This window comes from Brienomyrus brachyistius, chromosome 22 (genome assembly GCF_023856365.1).
Source record: "Brienomyrus brachyistius isolate T26 chromosome 22, BBRACH_0.4, whole genome shotgun sequence".
In the NCBI taxonomy this organism is placed as follows: domain Eukaryota; kingdom Metazoa; phylum Chordata; class Actinopteri; order Osteoglossiformes; family Mormyridae; genus Brienomyrus; species Brienomyrus brachyistius.
This window is the reverse complement of record NC_064554.1, coordinates 17851386-17875793: the sequence shown is the minus strand read 5'-3', so window position 1 is coordinate 17875793 and position 24408 is coordinate 17851386. Positions and strand designations below refer to the sequence as shown.

General features: G+C 48.6%; 1 protein-coding gene across 11 annotated transcripts; it reads left to right on the top strand.

Moving 5' to 3' along the window:
• Positions 1 to 445: 445 nt before the first annotated feature.
• elavl3 (ELAV like neuron-specific RNA binding protein 3) lies at positions 446 to 24177 on the top strand. Of its 11 annotated transcripts, none has more exons than XM_048990386.1 (7): positions 446 to 466; positions 14965 to 15184; positions 15498 to 15601; positions 17753 to 17906; positions 18308 to 18536; positions 19045 to 19083; positions 20314 to 24177. In XM_048990386.1, the coding sequence occupies exons 1-7, from the start codon at positions 461 to 463 to the stop codon at positions 20660 to 20662; spliced, it is 1101 nt and encodes a 366-aa protein (XP_048846343.1). In that variant the 5' UTR covers positions 446 to 460; the 3' UTR covers positions 20663 to 24177. The 11 variants fall into 11 exon arrangements, with proteins under 11 accessions (XP_048846343.1, XP_048846348.1, XP_048846347.1 ...); XM_048990382.1 differs by lacking the exon at positions 446 to 466 and adding an exon at positions 6369 to 6873; XM_048990387.1 differs by lacking the exon at positions 446 to 466 and adding an exon at positions 6375 to 6873 and having other exon boundaries at positions 20335 to 24177.
• The last annotated feature ends 231 nt before the right edge of the window (positions 24178 to 24408 follow it).

The window sequence follows — 24408 nt, the reverse complement described above, 5'->3', positions numbered from 1 at the left end:
AGCGTAAACCAGGAACAAAGAATAGTTTGCCCCCCCGCCAAGTCCTGACTTGTGTCCGTCAGCAAGAAGGTGAAGAGTGTTGAGTCACTGGTCAGGATGTTTTGAGGATTTGGGAGATGAGGATGACATCCGTGGTGGGAGAGCCAGGGTGCAGACCCATCGAATGCTCCACGTAGCATCCGATAAATCTCACACTGGAATGCCATGCGGGCAGCACTGGAAACTGGAATTAGTGAACTGGAAACCAGTGACTCTGAAAAAGGCCCCGCAGGAGAGTGTAATGATCTGTGATCACATCAGCTCTGGGGTTTACTTACATCTTCTCTTCCCGCTAGAGTGGAAGGAGAAACGGACCCCAAGGTATACTGGTGCATTTCGGGCATAAACCTTCTCCTGTGGATGAACTTGGGCCAGAGATTCAGAGGTTTGGGGAGGTGATGTCTGGACTCACAGGCAGATAATGAAGGTAACAGTCCTTACCGTGGTCCTCTGAGAAGTGACATTTCATTTGCACCACCGTACTTTTCATCTTTCGTCTCTTTCATCAAAAGCCCTGCCCCCCCCTTCTATTATGAGGCAGGGAAGAAAAAAAAGAGTTTGTGCACCCCCCCCCCCACCACCCCCTCAGATTACTGAAGAACAAACAAGGGGGTGTCTCTCTGGCTCTTTCTGTAGCCCACCCCCCACCCCCCCAGATGGGAGTGTTTTATTTTTGGGTGTTGGGTCCTTTCCCCTGCCCCCACCCCCATTTAGAACATGGTTGAATGGGGAGGCCTCATCCCCCCCCCCCTTTCCTTTTACCCTACCCCCACCCCCCCCGCCCGCCCCCCAAGCTGCTCAGCTGCCCGTCGCCCACCTGCTCTCCCGGCACGTGCCCCTGCCAAAAACACGCCCCCCCTCTCCAGCCTCCCCCTCCCCACTCAATCAAGGACTCCCATTAAACACATTACAGCCGCTCACAATGGGTGCAGGCACAATGGGCTCCGTCCCACAAAGGTTCTGTCCGGGACGGCCGAGCGTTTCCCCTTAGCGACGATGGAGGAGAAAAACTCTGATTTACAGCCACACGCACGGCACTAAAACTCCTGCGATTTGGCAAGACTGCAAATGACTGTAAATCAGTTTGTCAGGAGACATGGGCAGCGGTATGGTTACTGTATAGTGCTCTTGGATCAAATTTCGGAATAAAAATGGTGATTTTTTTTGTGAGCGGTGCTTCACAACAGCTGCTACCTGCAGGTCCATGAGGGTCTTTTCAAAATGCAGTATCATAAAGGCATAAAATGTAGCCGAAACACAAACATTTGTGGCCACAGCCAATCAGCTCTATGATCCTGGGGGGTATTGACACACTGTTTCTTCAGGAAAACATATTTCTTGAGCTGTAACCCCCCCCCCCCAGGGATGAGGTAGAGGATGATGAGATCCCTCAGAGGAAGAGCATTAGGCCTTCTTACAAGTCCCAGCTGCATCTGTCACCGACCAGCTGTGGGGCTGTAAATGGAGTTTATCTGCCCAGTGAGTTGTGGCTTGTGGGTGGGGCTAATACCTGCTAAGCTGTAGCAGCCTCCCCCAGAATCCCCCTTTATGGCACCTTCCTTCATCCTGCCTTCAAATGGCGACTGTGGTGGGTGTACAGATAGGATTATTTATTTTTTTTGTAAGAAGGGTCAGGGGGCATGACTCTGTGTGTGTGTGTGTGTGTGTGTGTGTGTGTGTGTGTGTGTGTGGTGTAGAGGGGGGTGGGAGAGAGAGAAACCACTCCAGTTCCCCTCTGAGATGCAGATAGCACTCTCCAGTACCCCTCACCCCCCTCCACCCCCCCCCCCTCCTTCCGGTGGGGAATGCACTCTCCCTCAGACCTGGGGGTGCGGGAAGCCGGATCAATGGAGAAGAAAGAGGAGCTATTCCCTGGGATTGTGGGGGGGGGGGGGGTGGTGACGGCCGCCCACATCTGTCGGCTAGGACAAGTCATCTGCTGGAAAAGAGCACAGCGCCGCACCATCTGTCACGCCGGGCCGGGCTGCGGCGGGCGGGCGCCGCTCAGCCAGTCACGCCGAATCCGCTACCCGCCGCCACTGCGCTGCAATTGGCAGGGAAGCAGCCAAGGCATGGCTCAGGAGGAGGCTGCAACGGCACCGCTCTCCCCCAGCGGTGAGGCGTGGGCCCGGCACTGGGAAACAAAAGCATCCCCGGGCAGGTCTAGGGGGCCCGTTTTGTCTGGCGAGGCAGCCAGACCTTCCAGGGGTGTCTCTCTCTCTCTCTCGCTCTCTCTCTCTGTTGCTTGCAAGGCCACTGGAGAATCCTCTGGCTTAGAGACAGCAGCACCACGCAAACATACACCCCCCCCACGCCGCAGGCAACCCCCCCCCCCGCAACGCTGTGCCCCCCCCCCCACACGCCACTCCCAGTTTCGTCGCCGGCTGTGTCCCTGCACCTGCCTTCCCGCCCCCTCGCAGGTTAAGTGGTCTCAGCCATTAAACTTTAATTCTGGTCCAGCATTCAGACAGACTAATGCGATATTGATTTCCATTCTATGATTATTGCGGGGAGATTTGGGTAGGGAGTGTGTGGATTCAGGGATGGGGGGGGGGGTGGTGGAGGGATGGAGAAGAGCAAGATGGTAAGAGAGATGGAGAGATAGGTGGGTAGAGTGGGGGGGGGGGGGACGTAAACAGATGAGAGAAGGAAGATGCTAAATTTATATCAATAGCCTCTCTCTGTTTCTGCTGCTGCTCCTTAACCAAACACGCACATGACGAAAACACACCCTGACACTGCAGAGGAGACGGCTGCCTCCCCGCCGCCCCCCCACCACTGCTGCCACATGTCGTTGAAGACACCCAACTTTTATGAGCAGCTCAGCAAGTTCTTTCAAAGAGACTCGTGCTAAGCTGGGATTCAGGCTCATGGCAGCAGGCCACCGAAGTCAGGAGATCTTTACTGGGCTACAAAGACCAAAGTCAGCAGCAAACGGCATTTTTTATAAGAACCTGAGAACGTCAGGAATATCTTCGATGAGAGGCCACTGAAACCGTCCTGGATACTACATCCATGAATGGGAATAGATTTCATTTAGCGGCGACAGTGATGAAGTCGAACGCCTCAACAACACGAGTATGAAATGTCCCAATGCCCAAGTCCTTATTTAAATTGGTCCACAGCTAGTTTCCTTAAACTCGCAAATTTTTCATTCGCTCTTCTGCCTGAAATACTCGCACAGTCACGCCCCATCCAGAGTGTCCCCTTCCTCGTATTCCGTGCCCTGGAGAAGCAGAATAAAAAATGTATAGTTGTACTGCTGACACTCTGGCCTCGTGTGAATCTCTAGAAGAAAAAAAAGATGCATCAGTATAGAGCGAATAAAATGTAAACTTAGCGTTTCCCTCGCCTACCCACAATCCACCGGGGCTGTCTGCCCTGTACTTGTGCTCTTACAGATTTGGTCAGGACTGTATATATTACAAGACACTGGTAGCACTTCCTTGCCATTGTCATGTGACCTTTTTTTACATTAGAAAAAAAGGAGGAATTGTGTGAGAAGTAAAGAGGGAACCTCATACCCGGGAAACATGGATTCCCCTGAGGACACCTGCCTGCAGGAGGGCGTGAAGCAGCGCGGAGGCCGGCTCGCGACGTTCCGCTCTATCTTGGGAAAACAGAACAAACCCTGCATAAATATCCATAGATAAGCTCCTCGGATCTGCTTTATGGTGTGAGTTCGCTCACGGAGATGATTGACAGGGGACTATGTCCCAGTTTATACTCTCAGAACGCCGAGCCAGCATGAAAACATCTCCCTTTGCATTAAATGCCCTTTGAATTTTCCTTAATAACGAAAAAAAAAAACAAGCCACGCAGGTCCAGGATAATGGCCGAAAGTGATGCGGACGACCACCACGGCGACGAAAGCCATTAATATTCACCTCACACCGGCACCAGCTGATCGAACTTGCCCTCCTGTTACGGGGCTTGACAAGCCACCCTGTCGGCGATAAAAAGTGTCCATGGAGGGTGGTCTAAGGAGGCCCTTAACGAGGTTCGCCACAAAGCGCCCTCGTTAAGGCCCTGGAGAGCGCCGCAGCCAGCGCTGTCTGACAGACCTACGCTCCCTTTGTGTCCACGAGAGCCATGTTTATTTACGAGACAAAGCGGATGTTGCAGTGGCGGCACCTAATGTCGCTATTAACGCAATTAGGCGGGTGTATTAATGCCCCGGTGTGTCTGGGACACACGCTCACACAGGTGTAGTCTGAAATTAGGTGGAGCTGGGTGGGGTAGGCATGTGCGTAGGGCGCTGGGCGGTGAGAGGGGTTCTTGAGAAAGACGGCTTCCATCCCGCACAGCAGAGTCCCGGTTCCATCCTCCATCCCCTTATTAGTGCCTAACAAGTGCTTCCCTCATGAAATATTCATCTTTAGCAGAGCCCAGTCGAGCACCACACTGAGCCGGGTACTTATGTAAGGCAATTATGTAAAGTATCAGACGAAGAGAGGCTCCGGACGAGCTGCGGGCCTCGAACCAGGCGGCGCTGGGCGAGTATAAACAAACAAAAATGCAGGGCAGGGAGCAAGACGGGAAAAAGGAGAGATGAAATGGTAGGATGTGGGACAAGGACCCTGGAGACAGCAGCTTTGAGTCCCCCCTCGATGGGCCCCACGTGGAGGATAGCCCCACGGCACGGGAAACCCAGGCCGGAAACCGGAAGGGATTTGGTCGGCTGACCTTTCAGCCCCGCGCGTGTCAAGCGACCCCGCGTGGAGAGACCCCGCGTGGAGAAACCCTGCGTGGAGAGACCCCGCGTGGAGAGACCCCTGCGGCATTGCTGGCTCTCAGTGGAGGTTCAACGTCCTGCAGTGCTTGACGAAAGAGAGGGAGGTTCAACCTCAATGACCTGCCCTGTGTCCCAGCCAGGCCACGTATGAAAAATAAAGGCCGTCGTACCGCGATATTAACCAACCATATAGCAGATAAATTAGCAATAGTTAACGTGAGCCTCTCCTATGAATAATATCAAGTGTTCTGAAGTTGATAAAAAATTACTGTAATTAGTAATTGGTGACTTATAATTATAGTCCTGAATTACTCAAGAAAATGACCCAGCAGGACCTTAGTTAACGTTTCTACAGCTGATCTCCTCACTAGTTAAACCAGTGGGCCTCGGGTTACGAATCTGCTTAATCTTAACGTTATCTGGTGGTGTATAATCCTGACCTATTTTTAATGTTATTATTACAGTAGTACTGTGGCCACCGGAAGATCGGTTGATGACGGATCTGCTGATGGAGGCAGAGACCGATACGTGCCATGACTTTCCAGCCGTGACATTCCTACTAAATCCTCCATGATGAAGACATGTAGACTTTCTCGGCAAAAATGGGCCGCCCTCTCCAGTGGCCCAGAGCGCCTTCTCTCGCCGCAGAGCTTGACTCTGAACGCTAACAGACTTTCTCGCAGCGGACACCTTTCCGCCGAAACCGGCACCTGTCTGTGAGCCCCTCCCACTCGCAGAGGTCCTGTCAGGTGGTGGCCACGCCCCCATGTGCCTCACTAGCGCCGCCCCCTTCCCTCAAGGTCAGCAGCACTACCAGAGGGTCCCAGCAGAAATAGGTCATCTGTCACACGCCTTCCCTCGGGGTTGGGGGGGGGGGGGGCGGATGCATCTTACAGAACACAGAGGAATCACGGCAAGGATGAAGGAGCAATGACAGAGTATCAGAAAAAAACACGTATCCACCTTAAGAAGGCCCAGCCAATCCCAGCTGGTTCATCTTCTATTGATTTTGTCCATGACACGTCGGGGTCTTTTAGCGAGCGGAAAAAAGGCCTGCCTGGAAAAAGAGGGGAAACACCCACCCAATGCAGTCGGACGTAAACATTTCAGCGGCGCTCTGAGCAGAAATGCTCACCTCATAGCACGCCGAGACAGCCACCCACTCCAGAAAGAGAAAAGGATCGGAACAATGGCCCACCCCCCCCCCTTTTCTCTGCTCTCCCTCCGTTCCTCGCCCCCTTCCCAACTCATCGAGAGAATCCTCACACGCTCCTCGGACCGGCGACTGGGGGTGTCCACCTCGATCGGATGGCCACGAAAAACTGTCTGAGACTCTTGCCACAGTCCTATACATCCCTCGTTTTTTTGGTTGTTGATATTTTATATATGCGTTTCGTTTTTGCGGTGACAAATGACCAAAGGGTACCCTTTGTGAGGCTGGGGCGGGGGGAGGTTGGGTGGGTGCTGGGGCAGCAGGGATGCAGAGAGAGGCTTGGGGCTCTGCACGTCCTGAAGGGGAGAGGACTACACCGCAAAGGCTGCCCCCACCGCTACTCCCCTCCCTGCACAAATTAGCCAATCAGCGCCACTCTCTGCCAGCCGGAGGAGCTCATAAAGGAAGAACATTGCATTGCAGGCACTGAGGAGAGTGCAAGAGAAGCTGGGAATTACACACTGAGCACAAGAACCTCCACACAAGGCTCTGGACACACCCTGCTGGGGGAACACGTCTTCTCTTTTTTTTCCGTTTTTTTTTTTTTTTTTTTTTTACGAAACATCGCCCACGCTGCTCCGAGAGAAATCTCTCCTTCATTATCATCTCCAAACCTCCTCTCCTCGCCTTCGCCCCACTGAGGGCTGACACCCCTTGAGAGAGAATTTGTTTTTTTTTTTCCTGTTTTAATTTGGAAATTCTGTCGTCATCCTCCTTCTTTTTGTACCGTTCACCTTGTAAGTTGCAAAAAAAAAAAATCAAATCCAAACAAACAAACAAACAAACAAAAAGACTACATACACCGAAAAATCCAACACAAGGCTTCAAGACCTACCAATTGAAGGACCTAGATCTCAACCATCTTTGTACATCAAGAATGGTCACTGTGCGTATATCTTTTTCCTTCTTTTTTTCTATGTGGGATACGAAATTCCAGCAGATCTATATCCTATATATTTACAAGACTGCAATTAATACATACCTATGAACAACAGATAAGAGTGTTGGTTGGTTGTTTGATTTTTAACTGTTGATTTATTTCATTGCTTGTGCATTTACGTAGATGGTGTGTATTCTGTGGTATGCATAGTCTATGTTGATACAATAAGCCTCAGCTTGCATGGATATCTGGCTAATCGACATTGTTGATCAGATTAGAGTGCAGTCTGGAGAATTAGTAATGTGATATGTGGCGATGCAGCTGCCCTCCTGCGCGCCGCATTCGTGTACGTCTTCGCCGCTTTCTGTGGAGGATTTAAACTCCTTCCCTCTCTCTTTCCGGACACTGACCTAGAACTACGACGGATTTTTGATTCGCTTTGATTTTAGAAACTTTTTTTTTAACCCCGAAAACGCACTGCGTTTACGGTCTGAACGCATCTTACGGAAGGTTAAGCGGTGCGGGGAATAAAAGGTGTCAGTGTTGAAATGTGAAAGGGAAAAAAAGCGAGGAGGGGGGGAGTGGAGGGAGGAGAGCAGGGGAGGGGTAACGGACCGAGGCCGCATGCTGTCGCGCAGCTATGGGGGAGGACTGGACAGCCTTTCACCGCGCCGCGGTTATGAAGGATGCTCTAGACGGATCTCGGAGACAAAACATGATGGCTCGGAGAAAAGCCCGTTGAGAGCAAGCCAGAGAAAAGGGTCGAGTCACTCGGAGGGAGGGAGGGAGGAGGTGGGGGGAGGTAGAGAAAAAGAAAGCGAGAGTGCGTGAGTGTGACGGAGGGAGAGAGAGATAGGGAGTGAGCGAGGGAGTGAGGGAGAGAGATTACGCATCTATTGGTTTGGATTGAATCAGGCAAGTCAGAATTCCTGAGGGCTCTCGTTGCGACGCAACCAGGGAAATGGAGTGGAAATTTCAGGGAGCGCCGTGTTTGCGGCCGTGTCCTCAGCAGTGCGTGCACATGTACGAGCCCCGAAGAAAATGCGAGACGCGGCCGCAAAGCGGACGTCTCGGAGCCCTAGTATTACCGTCACCGTCAAAAGGGAAGGGGAGGGGTAGCATTGTGTGCTCCTTGGGTGGGTGTGTCCACGCAGAACCCACCACGACCAACATTTTTCTCGAATATAACAATGCAGGGCGCGGTCCGCCGATGCCTCCCCTAATCGTACATGCAAGGAAAGATAGCGGAAAGTATAGCGCAGGTTGATATACACCCTGCCGGAGAACCTATCGGGCGTTAGGTTTTTTTTAACTCCCCGTTTTCTTATGGTAAAATATCCATCATCACGTGTACAATTCTACATAAAAGAGATAACCGAATAGATCCAATTTATTAATCAGTTCTCAGCACGCATCCGTATTATACTAAATATAACAATGAAACGCAAGTGCAAAACAGCTATCATTGTATACCGCATGAGTTCAAATGGCAAATAACCGGATATTTCTATATATTAATAGAATTTATTTCATAGGCTTCCTTATTATGTACCTGAGGTTGTATTTAAACACGACTGAATTTTCTGTTGAGTTGACCGACCTTACTTACAAAGTATGACTTAACACCATTTTCAAGGACATTGCTACTGTTTACAAAACCACTGCAGATGCAGCTTTCGACAAAAAAAAATGACAGTAATGAGAAAATACGTATTAACACAGGGAAGAATTCGCGGGGGTACGAAATGGATCGGCTAAATAAAAATAATTTTGAATATCCGCCGTATTTTTGACAAAGGAGTAGTGGAGATTAAACCGGAACGTGTGTTTAAAGGCACATTAAGGACGGTGAAATGTCCCAAATGAAGAATAACGTGTAGACACAGAAAGGTATGGGAAAAGTCGCTCAGCAGGCTGGGCAGTGGTCAGCAGGCCTCTCGGTTCCGCAATCCGCCGCAAGCACACCCTGCACCCTACAAAGCGTTGAGTCACATAACTGTCCCCTTGCGTAGCTTAATTTAAGGACAAGGACATCGAGAGCATTGCCTATTGTACGGTTTATTGCAAGCATGTTAACTTACAATGCTATGCTACCGATAAACAATACAGGCCTTAATTTATTAACCGGATGGGGGTTAAAGGGTGAATTATCTACTGATTCACTTATACTTTGAAAAACGTATCGTGGAGAAGAAAGTAGACTGTAGGATATCGCAAAAACTTGCACGGTTACCTAGCTTTGAATATATTTATCTCTGCATAGTGTTTGGGGGGAAATCGTAGCTGTACCCTAAAATAAACAGAACAGAGTCGCTTACTTGAAATTGTTTCAATACGTTTGCGGAATAATAAGGTAAAACATATTTAATCAAGGTGTAACGGGACAGAATTAGACCTCGTCTCCCCCAAGGCTACACTTTATCAGTTTTTTCTTTTCACTAAAGGACCACGTCGTGTGAATTACTACTGCTGTAATTACGACGGCGATGACGATGGTTACTATTGTGGCTTGACTCACTCGCATAAGGGAGCGCTGGCGACTGTGATGCTCATTGTTCTCCGAAAGTCCCGTAGCCTCCTGCCTGGACACAAAGCGCTACTGTTGACATTAATATTCATAATGCAGGCATAGTCTCCGAGTGCCCGAAACAGAAGGAACGGGTGGCTCTTTTGTTTGCTCGTGTCAATCCCTTTATTCAGCAATAAAAAACACGCCCGGCTTTACAGACACGTATACTGCCGACATTTACTAAAGGTATACGCTTACAAAAACGTTTTAAAGAAACATCTAGCGTCGGCTGATTAGGAATTAACTTATCGTATGTCACAATTTGTTAGAAAAACACTGTGATGTTGAATGGCTAACGCGCATGTTATATAATGGCCGAAGCCATGTCTGCATGCGGTGCGCTGGAAGTGGCAGTCGCTGCTAACTTCAGCACTACGGATAGCACCCGGCCTTGCGCGTCCATAACCTCACTTATTTTAGTCGCTTTCATCGTTTCGTTTTATTTTCCGGCAACTGTCAGTCAAGCGCTCAGCTGTTTTCCCCAGAAGTAACATATATATTAATAAAATTACACGTTATGCTTCTGATGTATAGGGCCTAGGCTATATTATTATAGTTGAAAATATGCTATATAAATACGATTATTATTATTACTATTAATATTACTCATAACAATAACCTTATAATATCATTACAAAGGCAGATTAGTATTGACTGGCCTGCTATGTCTTGAACTGTGAAAAATGTTTGGTGACGCGCTAATTCCCCAGCGCTGGGGGTGTGATCAGCGACAGCTTTGGTTCCTGGCTGATCTCTCATACAAAAGGGGAGCAGGGCTGAATCCTTCAACGGGGGGCTTATCCTGTAATCAGCGAGTTTTAGCAGCCACTTTGATCACATTTGTTTTAAGATATAGCTGAAGGATCGCCTGGCGTCGCGCGTGACTGGAGGCATAACAATGACGGGGGAGCACAAACAGGAGCAGCTGCATAGCCGGGGTCTGAGCAGCGAGGCCGGGACCGCAGCCCGCTACCGACCAGTCGCTACATTTTGGGAAGCATTGTTCCGCCTGGTGGCACGTTAATATCTGGCAGATTGTGTTATTTGCAAGAACACAATTTGCAAGGGAGAAATGCTAAAAAACAAAGCTTTACATCGTAGAAATAATTAACTGTCCCCGTCACTAATGTACATCGACAGTTTAAATTTAACGTCTTTATTAAGCACCGCCTTACGAGCACGCCACCTAGTGCCCACAGACTTAATCAGAAACCAACATCATAGGATCAATTAGCTGCAAATTGAATGTAAGTTTATTTTTTGTTTTTTACTTGAAATCTACATTAACTGGGCTGTTACCAGAAATTCCAGGTAAAAATTACAACCACTTTAATGCTGTTCACAGTGCTAAGAAAAGGAATCCAGCTATAAAAAGCTACAAACAGCAGCCTTGAAAGAGCAAAGGGATCCCAGAACAGTTTTGCTTTTTCGTCTGCCGAGCTGCCAAACATCATCTGTCCCCCGAATTCTTTTTGCATCGCCTTGCTGACATGGTGGAAACGCATAGAGGCAGCCAGAGTACAAGAGGAGAACGGCATCCAAATTAAGAACAAGGACAGGAGCTCGAGAAAGAAAAGGCAATATTACACAAGAAGATGTCAAAACAATTACGCTACAAATGAATGTTTTTCACTTAATTACTCAGCTGACTCCAAACCTCATCCAGAAACAGCCTGCAATTTTTGGCTATTCACATAGCTTAACATTATACTGGAAATAATCATATTGTCCACTCTCTTACAGGGTGTAAGCAAGACCTCTCTAGGGAACTTGAACCAACACCCTTCAGCATACAAGGCCTTTGGTGACTCTGTTTTGCAGATACCTTCTAAACCTGAGTGTTCCACCTCCCCTGTAACCCCACCCCCGGCAGAGATGGGCACCACGTACTTCCAAATATTTATCCAAGAAGACAAACTGGACGAGTGAACCGTGCAAAGCATTCGTGCTTTAAGGGGCAGGGCACTGAATAGGCCTCTTGTAGATCTCAGCGTGACCACATCCCAGGCCGGGTTAGCTGTGATCTGTCAGGTGTCTCTGATGTCACCCCGAGCTGGGGCCTCAACACAACATACATTTGAAGGCATCAGCAGTCAAGCTCCCCACAAGTTTCTGGATTAGAGTACAGGCCCCAGCACCAGAAGGTCATGGGTTCAGTATTCCAACATCAATTTTGGGAGATTTATCAACTGTGAAGTTTTGTAATGTTAAACAGATTACATTTAAGACAGGATTTACTCTGCTGTTCTCACATCCAGGATAATTTAATACAAAACATGTACCAAGCAGTTATATAGGGCAAAATCGTACTCTTTTCTTCTTAGCTGCTATTCTTATGTTTGGATGGGGTCAAGTATCGGATTTCTATATTCTCCTCACTGTTTTCTAATTGCCAGGCTGATAAGTTTTGTTGGTATTTTAATTAGGTACTTAAGGAGGTGGGTGATTGAAAATATGCGGAGTTTAATTTAGGTTGCTGTTCTGGTTTTTATATAAATGTTGACCGTGATTGGCGGCAAAGTGACCACAGTGCACGGGGATATCTAGCTTTATGTGCATAAACACCCGTCTAGCAGTCGGGTCAGCATTTTAGCCTTGGAGAGATTGCTGTTGCAGCTGGCTAGCCTCGATGCTTATGTTGTATATTTTTGGTTAAACTGGAAATATCTTGGCATTTGAGCCCGTTCTCTGTAAGCAAAATGGGAAACGGCAGAGCTGAAGACCCAGGCTTCTCTGCCAATAAACGATAGCATTTTCTGAAGCCCCCGGGGGTTGAAGATGTGTAAGGAAGCCTCCGCTACTCCGCGTCCCCCCATGTTTGCGTGGCCCACTTGGATGGCCCTTCACCGCGTTATAATTAGATTGACTGTAATCGACAGTGTTTGCACTAGGCAATCCTCAGATTACCTGCAGCTCGAGCATCGGGACAGTGTGAGTCACAGGACAGGGACAGGCAGTGGGACAGAGAGGGGACAGTGGTGGGGGGGTCTGTAGGCCAGAAGGCCCCCCTCTGCTGGTTCTGATTGTGCTGTGTCCTTGCTGTAGGGTCCTTAAGAGCTTACCCCCCCCCCCCCCCAAAAAAAAAAAGCTTTTAAGGGTGCTACATTTGTGCACATGCTTTTATATGATGTCCATGAAAAATGTCATTGGGTATTTTGCTTCACAAATCTTAGCCAGATCTTAACCCTCACTTACACCCGCTTAAATCTCATAAAAGACTCGAAATAGTATTTTTTATTATGCTTGTTTCTTTGTGCTGCTCTGGACGCTTCACCTTGCTTCATTAGCCTCGAAAAACAGCCGCTCTCATTTCCTCATGTTGTTTTTATTGCTCCTTTGTCCACCCCCCCCCCCCCCCCCCCCACCTCTGTCTCTGTCGCCCAATCCCCATTTAAAAGTGCCTAACAAAGCACTGCGTTGCCAGTGCAGGATCACATTTATCAGCTGTCTTATTTCACAGACAGCGAAAGCAGGCCGGCCCGGTATCACTCTGCCTTTGTCCCAGAAGCTCCTTTTTCATACACAATGCGACTGATAACCCCTTTGTCTAACCCGGAGCCCGGAGAGTTCCTCTCTTTCACAGACATGCACACATGCGAGCACGCGCTCACACACACACACACACACACACACACATGTACCATCAAACTGGAAGTCAGGAAGCCAGCCACTATGGCAACTGTTGTCAGGCCACTGTTACCTTGACAACCTGGCTAGAGGTAAAACTCGAGGGAAGAAAGGAGTTATGGAGAGAGAGAGAGATAAGGGAGGCAGATAGAGGACCAGACAAAAGAGTGAGGAAGGACGACAGCAGAAGGAAGGAGCGAGATTTGAAAAACAGTAAGAAGCATCAGTTTTCTTAAATCTGCCAATCACATTAAAGAAGGTAAAAATCTGAAGATGAAAGGAAACCTTGCCACTCAAAGCTCTTTAATGACTGATGTTTAACTTCCAGAAACACCTAAATGTAAAACGGCAGGGTTTGTTTTTATTTTGGTTTATCGAGCTTGCTGGCGAGAGCCAACGAACTGGGACGCTGGGCCCCCGATGCAGGACGCGAGGCTTTGTGCCGCTTTGCACAGAACTTGCCTGCATTTCCACATATCCCTGTCCTGGAGAGCTTCTCACCGTCTATCAGGACCAAAGCAATCAGAGAACTATCACGTGCTAAACGGGGAACATCATGTGACCTTGAGCAGGTGGGAGCTTGACTCTCAGGGAGTTAGAAGATATCGAAGGTCTGACAGCAACCAATGTCATTCACTCCCCATCCCAGCACCCCCAGAGTGGATGCCGGCCAATGATGGAGAACCAAACAAACCTAAAAGAGGCTATTCAGACCCTCAGCCTGTCTAGTGGGCCAGGATCCGGTCGCATGAGCCCCCTGTTGCAGCCAGTAGCACCGGTTCACAGTCCTGCCGCAGACTGAAAAATCCCCCACAATCCTCCAGGCTCAAATGCACATGAGTTATCCTGAAGCAACACGAATGAGAAGACAGTCGCTATACGCCACCTTTGCTCGATATATGTTGTCATTAGCAACACCTGTTTGGCAAACACTCACTCAGAGCAATGCGTACAGCCTCCGGTCACACTGCTCTGTTATAAAGATAGATCCTTGTCGGAGCAATTCAGGCACATTTAAGTACCTTCCTCAAGGGTATAATTACTTGCCCTTCCTGAGGTTCAATGGCCGCCTCTGAATAGCCGGGCCCTTTAACTGCCTCAGCACCCAACCCCTAATGGCCCCCTCCATTGTACACGTTTTCCATTCTTGGGTAGGTTTTACGCCCAGCGCTACGTAAGAAAGGGGCCTGTGAATTATTAAAATCCTGCGTAGGAAGTGGAGAGGCTCATGTACAGTGGTAATGGCGTCCCAGGAAGAGGAGGAGGTGCGTCTGTTACGGCCCTCGGTAACCAGCACACCACACAGGAAAAGCCTGATTCAGCAGCCACGGCAACCGTGTTACCGAGATAACGTGAAGCGTTGGCGGGGGGGGGGGGGGGTGTGGGGGGAGAGCCGTCTTCCCCTGCTTGTCCTACTCTCCCCCGCAGCGTGGGTGTGGTGGTGCAGTCCCCACAAACACAGAAAACAATGTAGTAGGCAGTGGCGGAATACTGGGAATGAACCAAAGTTTGGAAAGGGCGGGGGGCATAATTTCCAATGCGTTTAAAAATAAAAGCAATATGGATCACCGCTACATTAACAAGGAGAATATTAAGGTCACAGCGTCATAGAGCAGCGTCAAGTTAAAGCTGTACCACAGTAACATCGTTGTAGGCAGACCTACGTTTCTTGTCCCGGCCTGTTCTTGTCTGAAATAGATTGATGACTAAAGTGATGTAACTTAGACATTATAAATGTTGGTAAATGTAAAACTTGAGTAAGTTCCCTTACCAAGGCATGTCATTTGCGCAGAAGCGACTGACTGATCTCCAGGGCTGAGCCATACTCTGTTGAAGATGCTCCTCCCTTGGTGTTTGTGCGCGGTGGACATCGTGTCTGATTGTCCTCCTGCTCTCCTCAGCAGATAATCAGCACCATGGAAACTCAGGTGTCCAACGGTCCAACCGGAAACAGCCTCCCCAACGGCCCAGTGATCAGCACCAACGGCTCCACAGACGACAGCAAGACCAACCTGATAGTGAACTACCTGCCCCAGAACATGACCCAGGAGGAGTTTAAGAGCCTGTTCGGCAGCATCGGGGAGATCGAGTCCTGCAAGCTGGTCCGGGACAAGATCACGGGTACTGCTCCTGAAATGTGTCTAGGCTCACCAAGCATGCTTTACAATCATTGGGAGGGCTTCCCACTGGGTATTATTTTGATGCAATTAATGATTCCTTAAAAAATAAGACCCATTGAAAGGTTCCTCTTCGAGAAAATCCACTGTAAGCGGATAAATGTGTGCATTCCCAAATCATGTTCAAATGGATGTGCAGCTGTAAATTATAGCCATTGCGGGAATTCTGCATAAAACATCCCCACCAAAGAACAGCTGAAATCCAGCATGACAGACACTATAAATCATGGACTGAATCAGAACTTCCGCTGTTGCAGGTCAGAGCTTAGGCTATGGATTTGTGAACTACGTCGACCCAAATGATGCCGACAAGGCCATCAACACCCTCAACGGCCTCAAACTGCAAACGAAAACAATAAAGGTGAGGAGATCTCTGCCCCTATGCAACCCCCCCCATCCCAAGCCCCCCTGCTCTCGGGGGGTCGGCCGTGAACAATGGCATGTGCAGCAGGCTCATGTGAGGGAGAGAAAGGGATTGGGGGGCTGTGGGAGGAGGGACTGGGGGGCGGGCGGGTGGGGGGGGGGGGCAGAGTTGGGGGGGGATGTGTGACTGCTGAATGAAAGGAAGTGTGAAGAACAGAGGGAGAGAGAAAGAGGAGTCAGAGGGCAGGAGGTTGGCGGCATAGAGGAGCGATTGTAATGGAAATGTAATTAAAGCAAGTCGCTGTGGGGCGGCAGAGTCATCGCTGCCTGAACCCCATCTGCCTCCGATGTGGGATAATTAGGGAACTCCTTTGTCCTGAACCGGGATCGGAGGTCGCCGCTCTCCCCCTGGGGTTCAAAGGGAAGACAGAAATCAGACAGGAAGATTAAACCATCCCGTTCAAAAACCCCCACTCTCCTCCACCATAAAGACGATCAAAGCAGATGAAAATGCTAGTAGAGGTAATGCCGGGTGGCATGCAGTGATTGGCCAATGTCTCCTGACCATGAGTGACCAGCGTGCTGTGACTGGCTAATGCAGCCTGACCATGAGCGACCAGCGTTGTAGCGATTGGCTGATACAGCCTGACCATGAGTGACCAGCATGCTGCGATTGGCTAATGTGTCCTGACCATGGGAGTAGTAAACACAGCACACAGGGGATGAGCCACTGAGGACGGTTCCCTCAGGACAACCAGCCTGTGGGCTGGGGGCGCTGTGTCCCACACAGCTGGGGCGAAGGGGAAGGAGCACGTCTTAATGACTGCGCTGGGCTGCTGGCGGGGGTGGTAGAATTGGGGGGGGGGGGCTTTCACAGAGCAGAATGCCCATTACAGGATTAAAGACCATATGGGCCCCAAGCACCATCTGTACCATGGTGAGGGAAAGAGGGTTAATAACAGGGCATCATCCCCAAAGCACTCGCCCCCACCCCCACCCCCAGTGTCTTTCACCTCCCCACCCCCACCGCACCCCCTGCCAGTCCGTCCGCACCATTAAAATCCACACCCTCTCAGCCTAGCCACCTTTGAACATTACCACTCAGACAAATGTGCTCGTGGCCAAGGACCATCCCCATCCATACTATGGCCAATCAGAGAGTGCATGACCCTACGGGACTCGTTAGTCACACCTGGCTGGGCACGTGACCTGTGTCAGCATCATAAGCTAGTTACAGGCCTGAAGGCAGGCATGCCTTTGGGTGTATGTACTAATGTGAATGTAGCGTGTGAGTGGGCATGCCTGTATCTGTGTGTTAATGTTTGTGTGACTGCATGAATCTGTGTGCGTTGCTTCGTGATCCCAGATAGATGTGGCTGTTTACACTTTGTGATGGTTGCTAAGAGCAGCTGAGATCCCAGGAGCCTACAAATGAAGGTGGAAAAACACAACAGCGCGCACACACACACACACACACACACACACACAGAAACACACAGACAGACACACACACACACACACACACAGACAGACACACACACACACAGACACACACACAGAAACACACAGACACACACACACACAGAAACACACAGACAGACAGACAGACAGACACACACAGACAAAACACACACAGATGCATAGACACACACACACACACACACAGACACACAGAAACACACACACAGACACACACACACACAGAAACACACAGACAGACAGACAGACACACACACACACACAGACACACACACACACAGAAACACACAGACAGACAGACAGACACACACACACACACAGACACACACACACACACACACAGACACACACAAACACACAGAAACACACACACAGACACACACACACACAGACACAGACACACACACACACACACACAGATGCACAGAGACACACACACTTATTCCTGCTCTTCCTGTATGGCTTATTTCACATAAAACACATGACTAGTCGAGCCAAATTTCAGCCAGTATGGCACACAGCATGCAGCCCATGTGCACACAGACTATCTTAGTACGTAACCTCAGTGTGCAAACAAGTCTGCATGTCGAGCGTGTAGCGCCAGGGGTACAAGTGGGTCGCGGCACCTCACCCTGCACACACTGACACGCCGACATGTGCTGTCCTGCAGGTGTCCTACGCCCGGCCGAGCTCTGCCTCCATCAGAGACGCCAACCTGTACGTCAGTGGTCTTCCAAAGACCATGAGTCAGAAAGACATGGAGCAGCTATTTTCCCAGTACGGCCGCATCATCACCTCCCGCATCCTGGTGGACCAGGTCACAGGTACAGCCTTATCTCACTCCTTGACGAAGGTCGTTCTGCCCCTCCCCCACCCCCACCCATAGCTGCCCCCCCCAACCGCACCCAGTCTCACCCTTCTTCGCCAACCAGCGATGACACGCCTGTTCCTCCAAGGACGACGACCGGTGCCAGCTGATTGTACCTTGGATCCTGGACACTCTAACCTTGACCCCTGAACTTTGACCCTGAGCATCGTGGAAGGGCAGTTCCATTGCTCAAAGCTCACAGTCTGTGCTGCTTGATATGTTACTCTTAGTCATATGCCATTGACTCTGCCAGTCTTTAAAAGCCATAGTTCCCAAGGGATTTCTGAGGAGTGGATCTGAAATCTGGTCTAACCCCTGACCTTGGGTATTAACATGAGTCTGCTTTGTGTCCCGGAGCAGGTGTATCACGGGGAGTGGGTTTCATCCGGTTCGACAAGAGAAACGAGGCAGAGGAAGCCATCAAAGGCCTGAACGGGCAGAAGCCCCTGGGTGCAGCTGAACCTATCACCGTGAAGTTCGCCAACAACCCCAGCCAGAAGACGGGACAGGCACTGCTCACCCAGCTGTACCAGACGGCGGCCCGTCGTTACACTGGCCCGCTGCACCATCAGACCCAACGCTTCAGGTATCACTTCACCCGGACGCCTCACACCTTCATCAAGTCACCTGACAGCACCAACACTCCGCACCAAACTCCCAGAACTTAGTCTAGTTCTCTTCCACCTCTCCGAATCTCCCAGCATCATTTTGAAGTCCCAATGCCCTCTTTTATCCTCCCCAAACCCCCACCTCTCTCTCCCTGACACCTCTGCAGTTCTCTCGTTTTAATCATAGAAAAAAAGCCCAGTTTGACAGAATAATAATCAAAAAGCTGGATAATAAGCTGATTACTCTGTACCGATAATTCGCACACACACGCACACACGCACATTCACACTCGTGCTTCCACCCAGAGTCATGCCATCTAACACCAGCCAACTCTTTGTACCCTCTTCCCTTTTTGCAATGAGTAGCGCCCCCTGGAGGCTGACAGACGGAAGAGCTGCATGCGAAACGAGAGCCCTGTTCTCCGACCTCTCGGGTCTCTTTACTAACGTGTCCACCCCCCTCAACTCTCCCCTCTTGCGTTGCAGACTCGACAATTTACTAAACGCCAGCTACGGAGTGAAGAGGTAAAGTCCAATAAACAAATAAATGAAAATAAAGGTTCACGTCCAAAACAAACAAAAAAAAAAACAAAACAGAACAAAACAAAAGCATCCATGTCAAAGAGCAAACAAAGCGGCTGGAATTCCACCTGCTGGCGTAGAACTAAGTCGCTAAGTTGCTAAGCTCACCGCCGAGTGCAGCCACCCGGCGCCGTGAGCTTCGCTAACCCTGACAGGCTGACGGCAGCCCGGTCGCCGGTACGACCCACGCAGGCAGAAGCTGGTCGCAGCAGGAAATTCTGGCCTGGCTTTGTTGGACCTTTCAGTTCCTTTTAATTTCCTTACTCGCACTAACTTTTGTTTGGCACCGCGTTGGACTAACGTTTGTTTTCCGTTGCTTTGATTTCCCCTTCCCTTTTTCCACCAGCATGGACATACCCAGATTCAGTTGTGCGTCTCTTTTCGATTGGCCACAGTTTTTTGCATTAATTTCTGTCTGGCTTTCCTTGGTTCCTCCTCTAGGGTTCTGTGTTTTGTTGGATAGATCGTGTTATCAGCAGACGCTTTTGGACAGCAGTGGAGTATTTTCTGTATTTCTCAGTGTCTGTCTTGTTCAGGGACTCCAGGTCCCTCATTGTGTGTGAGTTGGTCGGGATTCTGTGTTGTTGACACTCACATGTATGTCCACTGCCGACGGGCGGCACACAACCCCCGCGCAGCCTTACGGCAAAACGAGGGATGAATAACGGATGCTAATTAATGCAGAGAACGATATAACACGTCGCAGACTCTCGCAAGCACATAGACACACACGCACGCAAACGGTGCGTACACCCACATGGATCTACACCGACTGTCAAGCAAGCACACGCACACACAGATTCACACTGACTATTAATTGCACACACACGCATACACCTGCACAAAATGATGGTAACACACACACAACATTCACTCTAATCATGCGTTCATGAACAGTATTCCAATACACTTAACGTTTTTGCCAATCACGCTCACACACACACACGCACACACACACAGACCCTGACTTGGATAGAGAGCTGGCTGTCACAGACACTCACTTATTCACACTACATTCAGTCACATTTGCGCACACTATGTTGCACACACACCCACTCACCCAATCACACGCGCGCGCACACAAACACACACACACACACACGCTCCCTCCCACGCCGGGGGTGGCCACTGTGCTCCATGCTCTGTAGGACTTCAGAGTGACACCCATGGTAGTTCTCCATCTCTCCTGCCCAGGTTCTCCCCCATCACGATCGACAGCATGACCAGCCTGGCCGGGGTCAATCTGACTGGGCCGACGGGGGCTGGCTGGTGCATCTTCGTCTATAACCTGTCACCCGAGGCCGACGAGAGCGTCCTATGGCAGCTGTTCGGCCCGTTCGGAGCTGTCACCAACGTTAAGGTCATCCGCGACTTCACCACCAACAAGTGCAAAGGCTTTGGGTTTGTCACCATGACCAACTACGATGAGGCGGCCATGGCCATCGCCAGCCTCAACGGCTACCGACTGGGTGACCGCGTCCTGCAAGTCTCCTTCAAGACCAGCAAGCAGCACAAGGCCTGAGGTGTGGGCAGGAGACGCCCCGTCACATCGGCTGGTTCAGCCTGCAGGGGGAGCTCACGAGCTTCCCGAACACTCACGAAACCATGGACCGGGAGTGAGTCTCTCGCTCTCTCTCATACACGCTCACAAACACAAACACACGCAGGACGTACACAAGTGTCCAACCCACACTCACGGATCAAGGGGGCGCACTTTGACATGCGGACATACTCACACGGACTGATGACGTTTAGTGTTTTTCTTATCCACGCAATCACGACAGTTCTTCCCCTCGCTTGCCTGTGTTGAATTAACCGGGATGGGGGAGGTGGGAGTCCGGGCAAGCTGACACGGCGGGGGCGGAATGTACTGAGGCTTTAATTCAACACAGGCAAAGAGTAAGTACCACGAATGAAAAAAAACAGTCGAAAGTTAAGCATGAATTATAAATATGTGCGACTCACCCTAACTGGAACCAAGAAAATGGAACCACAGCCCTCCACCTTGTGTTCTGCTTGTGTCTAACAAAGACAGAAAGAACCGCGAGAAATCACTTTTTTACGTGTGGGCATTTCAATCAAGGATTTTTTTAAATTAAAAAAAGTTTAAAAAAAAAAAAAAAAAAACAGTGTTCGCTTATATATAATATAAATATATAAATATTTATTCAATATTTAAGGTCATTATAATAGCCAAGTATGTAAGCAGTTTTTTAGGGAGAACTTTGTCTACTATTCGTGAGCTCTTTCATCTAGGTGCAACCTGACTGTACTGCAGGCTGTCCCCAGGCCATTCAGTGTCTCACACACAAGCACACACGGACATACACACACGAGCAGGCACCCCCGCACACATGCACGCGTACGCACGCAGGCACGCACGGCCTGACTGCACTCCTACCCACGGAAGAATAATCACGCGACTCGCGCGCGCGTGCCGCGAGGATCGAAAGCCGCCGACAGAGGGAGCCTTTCGCTCACGCGAAAAGGCGAACGCACGTTTGCACGCGCACACACGTAAACCCGCGCACCACGAGGAACGAACAACCAAAAGAGATGTCGCAAAGTAGGCCGAGTTCCGGTAAGCCCAATGAAACCCAGAGGACACACCAGTAAAGAGACTCACTGACGCGCACGCACTCAAATGTCCTCTATCGAGGATGCAAAAAGGAAATCACTGACTCACAGGAGAACCTCTCTGTATTTTTCAGCCTGATTTTTTCTACTTAGCGACTAGATTAGGTTCTACCAAAAGTGGCTGTCTTCTGACTTTGGGCATGGCGACAGTGTTTCCATGGTTACAGTGTTTGCATAGAAGCCTCTGGCAGGTCTGTGGCGAGTTTAACAAGAACATACAGCAGCCGTAGCAGAACAAACAAACGCTTTGGGCGAGGTTACGTTATTTTTTCCTCTTACCGATTGTAACCCAGAAGAGCAATATGACGTGTTACTTGGAGTGCTTTATCCACGGCTCTCTTCTGTTAATCAAAGCCCCGCCCATTGTAGTAGCTCCTCCCATTCACACAATCCCCTCCCATTCCCCAGGTATCCTCATGTTCTACTAAATGCCCCAGGACACCTGCCTAAGTACCCTCCATGAGATGCAGGTTTCTAGTGGGCACCTATTAGGACGCAGCATCGACTCAACCTTACTGTACTGTACAGATGCGCCTTTTATGGTACGATGGCGAAAAACAACTCACTTGACGGAAAAAGCCCCAGTGTTTACTTCGCACTGTCGGCTGGAATAAATGTTTCCCGGAATAGAGTCAATGAACACAATCTTCACCGTATTTAAATCCAAACCCTCTAGACCTAGTCTTAATCCCACTCCACCTGTACCCCATTGAAATTATACCCCAGTATTTGAAAAAGACATTTGTCTCCTGAACATTATAAGCATGACAAATGCTAAATTTGGATCTCCTTAAAACACAAACAATAATTATAATAGACTTCATATGCCAGTGTGACCATCTGCCAAAATTCCGACTCATTCTGAAAAATATATCAGAATTTCGGCAGAAATATTATCTTCCATGTTTAGGGTGAGACGGACTTTGGCAGAGAATAACGAAAATAGACGGAACAATAAGACATCTTAAATATTGGCAAAAAAGACTTAAATAAAAGGTGAACTGTGTTAAAATTACTTTTCTAGATAATGCTTACTTAGCCAAAGAGGACAGTAGTCTCTTTGATGTGAGAGGATTCAGAAGGAAACAAATCTATTTTTATACTTAAAGGAAAAAAAAGACCTTGATCAGAATTTGTACTGATTCTTGAGCTTAAAATATTTTCACAGACATATATAGTTTAATTTTCATATTTTTCATTTAGGGAAGTCTGTGTGTGTTGGGGAGGGTGGGGATAGGGATTAAATGGGGCGAGTTGATGTTGTGTCTTGCGCAAATTCTAGATTGTCCACCTCAAAATTTAGATGGCTGTGAAGATACATATCATGGTCAGTGTGCATAAAGACTCATAGAATTGTTCAGGAACCTATCTAAGGTGTCTTACCTTAAATTATAATTTTTTTTGACAAGATGCAATTTTAGCGTCGATCGAGTACAAGAAATTGGACATTGATTTAATGGACTAATGAAAACATACGGCTACGGTTTTCCATATCCTAAATATGTTTTAAAGCATCTCGGAAATGATACAAATACAATCAGCGTGACGTCAAAACCACAAAAAAAAGCTTTGAGTGCCCCTGAAGCCTCAAAACATTTGGCTTTTAGAACGATAAACCTTGAATAGGGAAGGGTGGGCGATTTGATTCCCTCCCATTTCAATTGCTCCTAACTCTCAAGATCTTTATGCATACTGCTCTGTAGCTCTACGTACACTGAAGAATCTAAAAATCACTATTTCTGAACATTCGTCATTTTACTCACATTTACGTTAGTTTTATATTTCCAAGATGATTTCGCAGAGTGACAGCACGACTTCCATGCAAACAGGGCTCACGAACACGAATGCATATTATAAAGATAGCTGCTTGCATCTTTGCAGAGACTGATTTTGTTTTTTTTTTTTTTTTTTTTTTAAAAAACAGCGGCAATTACATAGCAAACACATGCACGCACACACACACGCACACACACAGGCGTGCATATGCGCAGATCACCATTCGAACACTTGAAGGTTGTTTAAATCACACACCGGGCCAGGGCACGCCCACATGCAAAAAATAAACAGGACTGCACATACATTTAGACACAAAGGATGACACAACGGTGCATACACAGCACCGAGGACAATGATAAGAGACACAGGTACGCACCGCATGAGCTCGTTATAATCCATTTCAAAAGGAAAAAAAACTTTCTTATGGAACAGCAAGTGCAATGTGCTTTGTTTTTATATTGACTGAGAACATAATATATATTTTTTAAAAAAGAAATTAAACGTCACACTGAAATCGTTTGCAAAAAAGTGAAAGGATCAAATGTAAAAAACTAAAAAACAAATGTGTAAATGTCGACTCATTACAACAAAAAACAAAAAAAAAAAACAAAAAAAACAAACAAGCACTCTAAACTCTGATCTCTGGAAATATACAAAACTCCTTCCGCTGGCCCGTTGATTTTCGTTCTGACTGCGTCACTAACACAAATAGACTAGTTGGTTTCAGAATCTAAATTTTTTGAAAGAGCAACAATGAAATTCTATGGAAAAATCTGAGGTGATTAGGTTTCCACCAGTATCAATATTAGAATATAACTCCTTTTATTTAATTTATTGGTTCGTTTTACATATCAG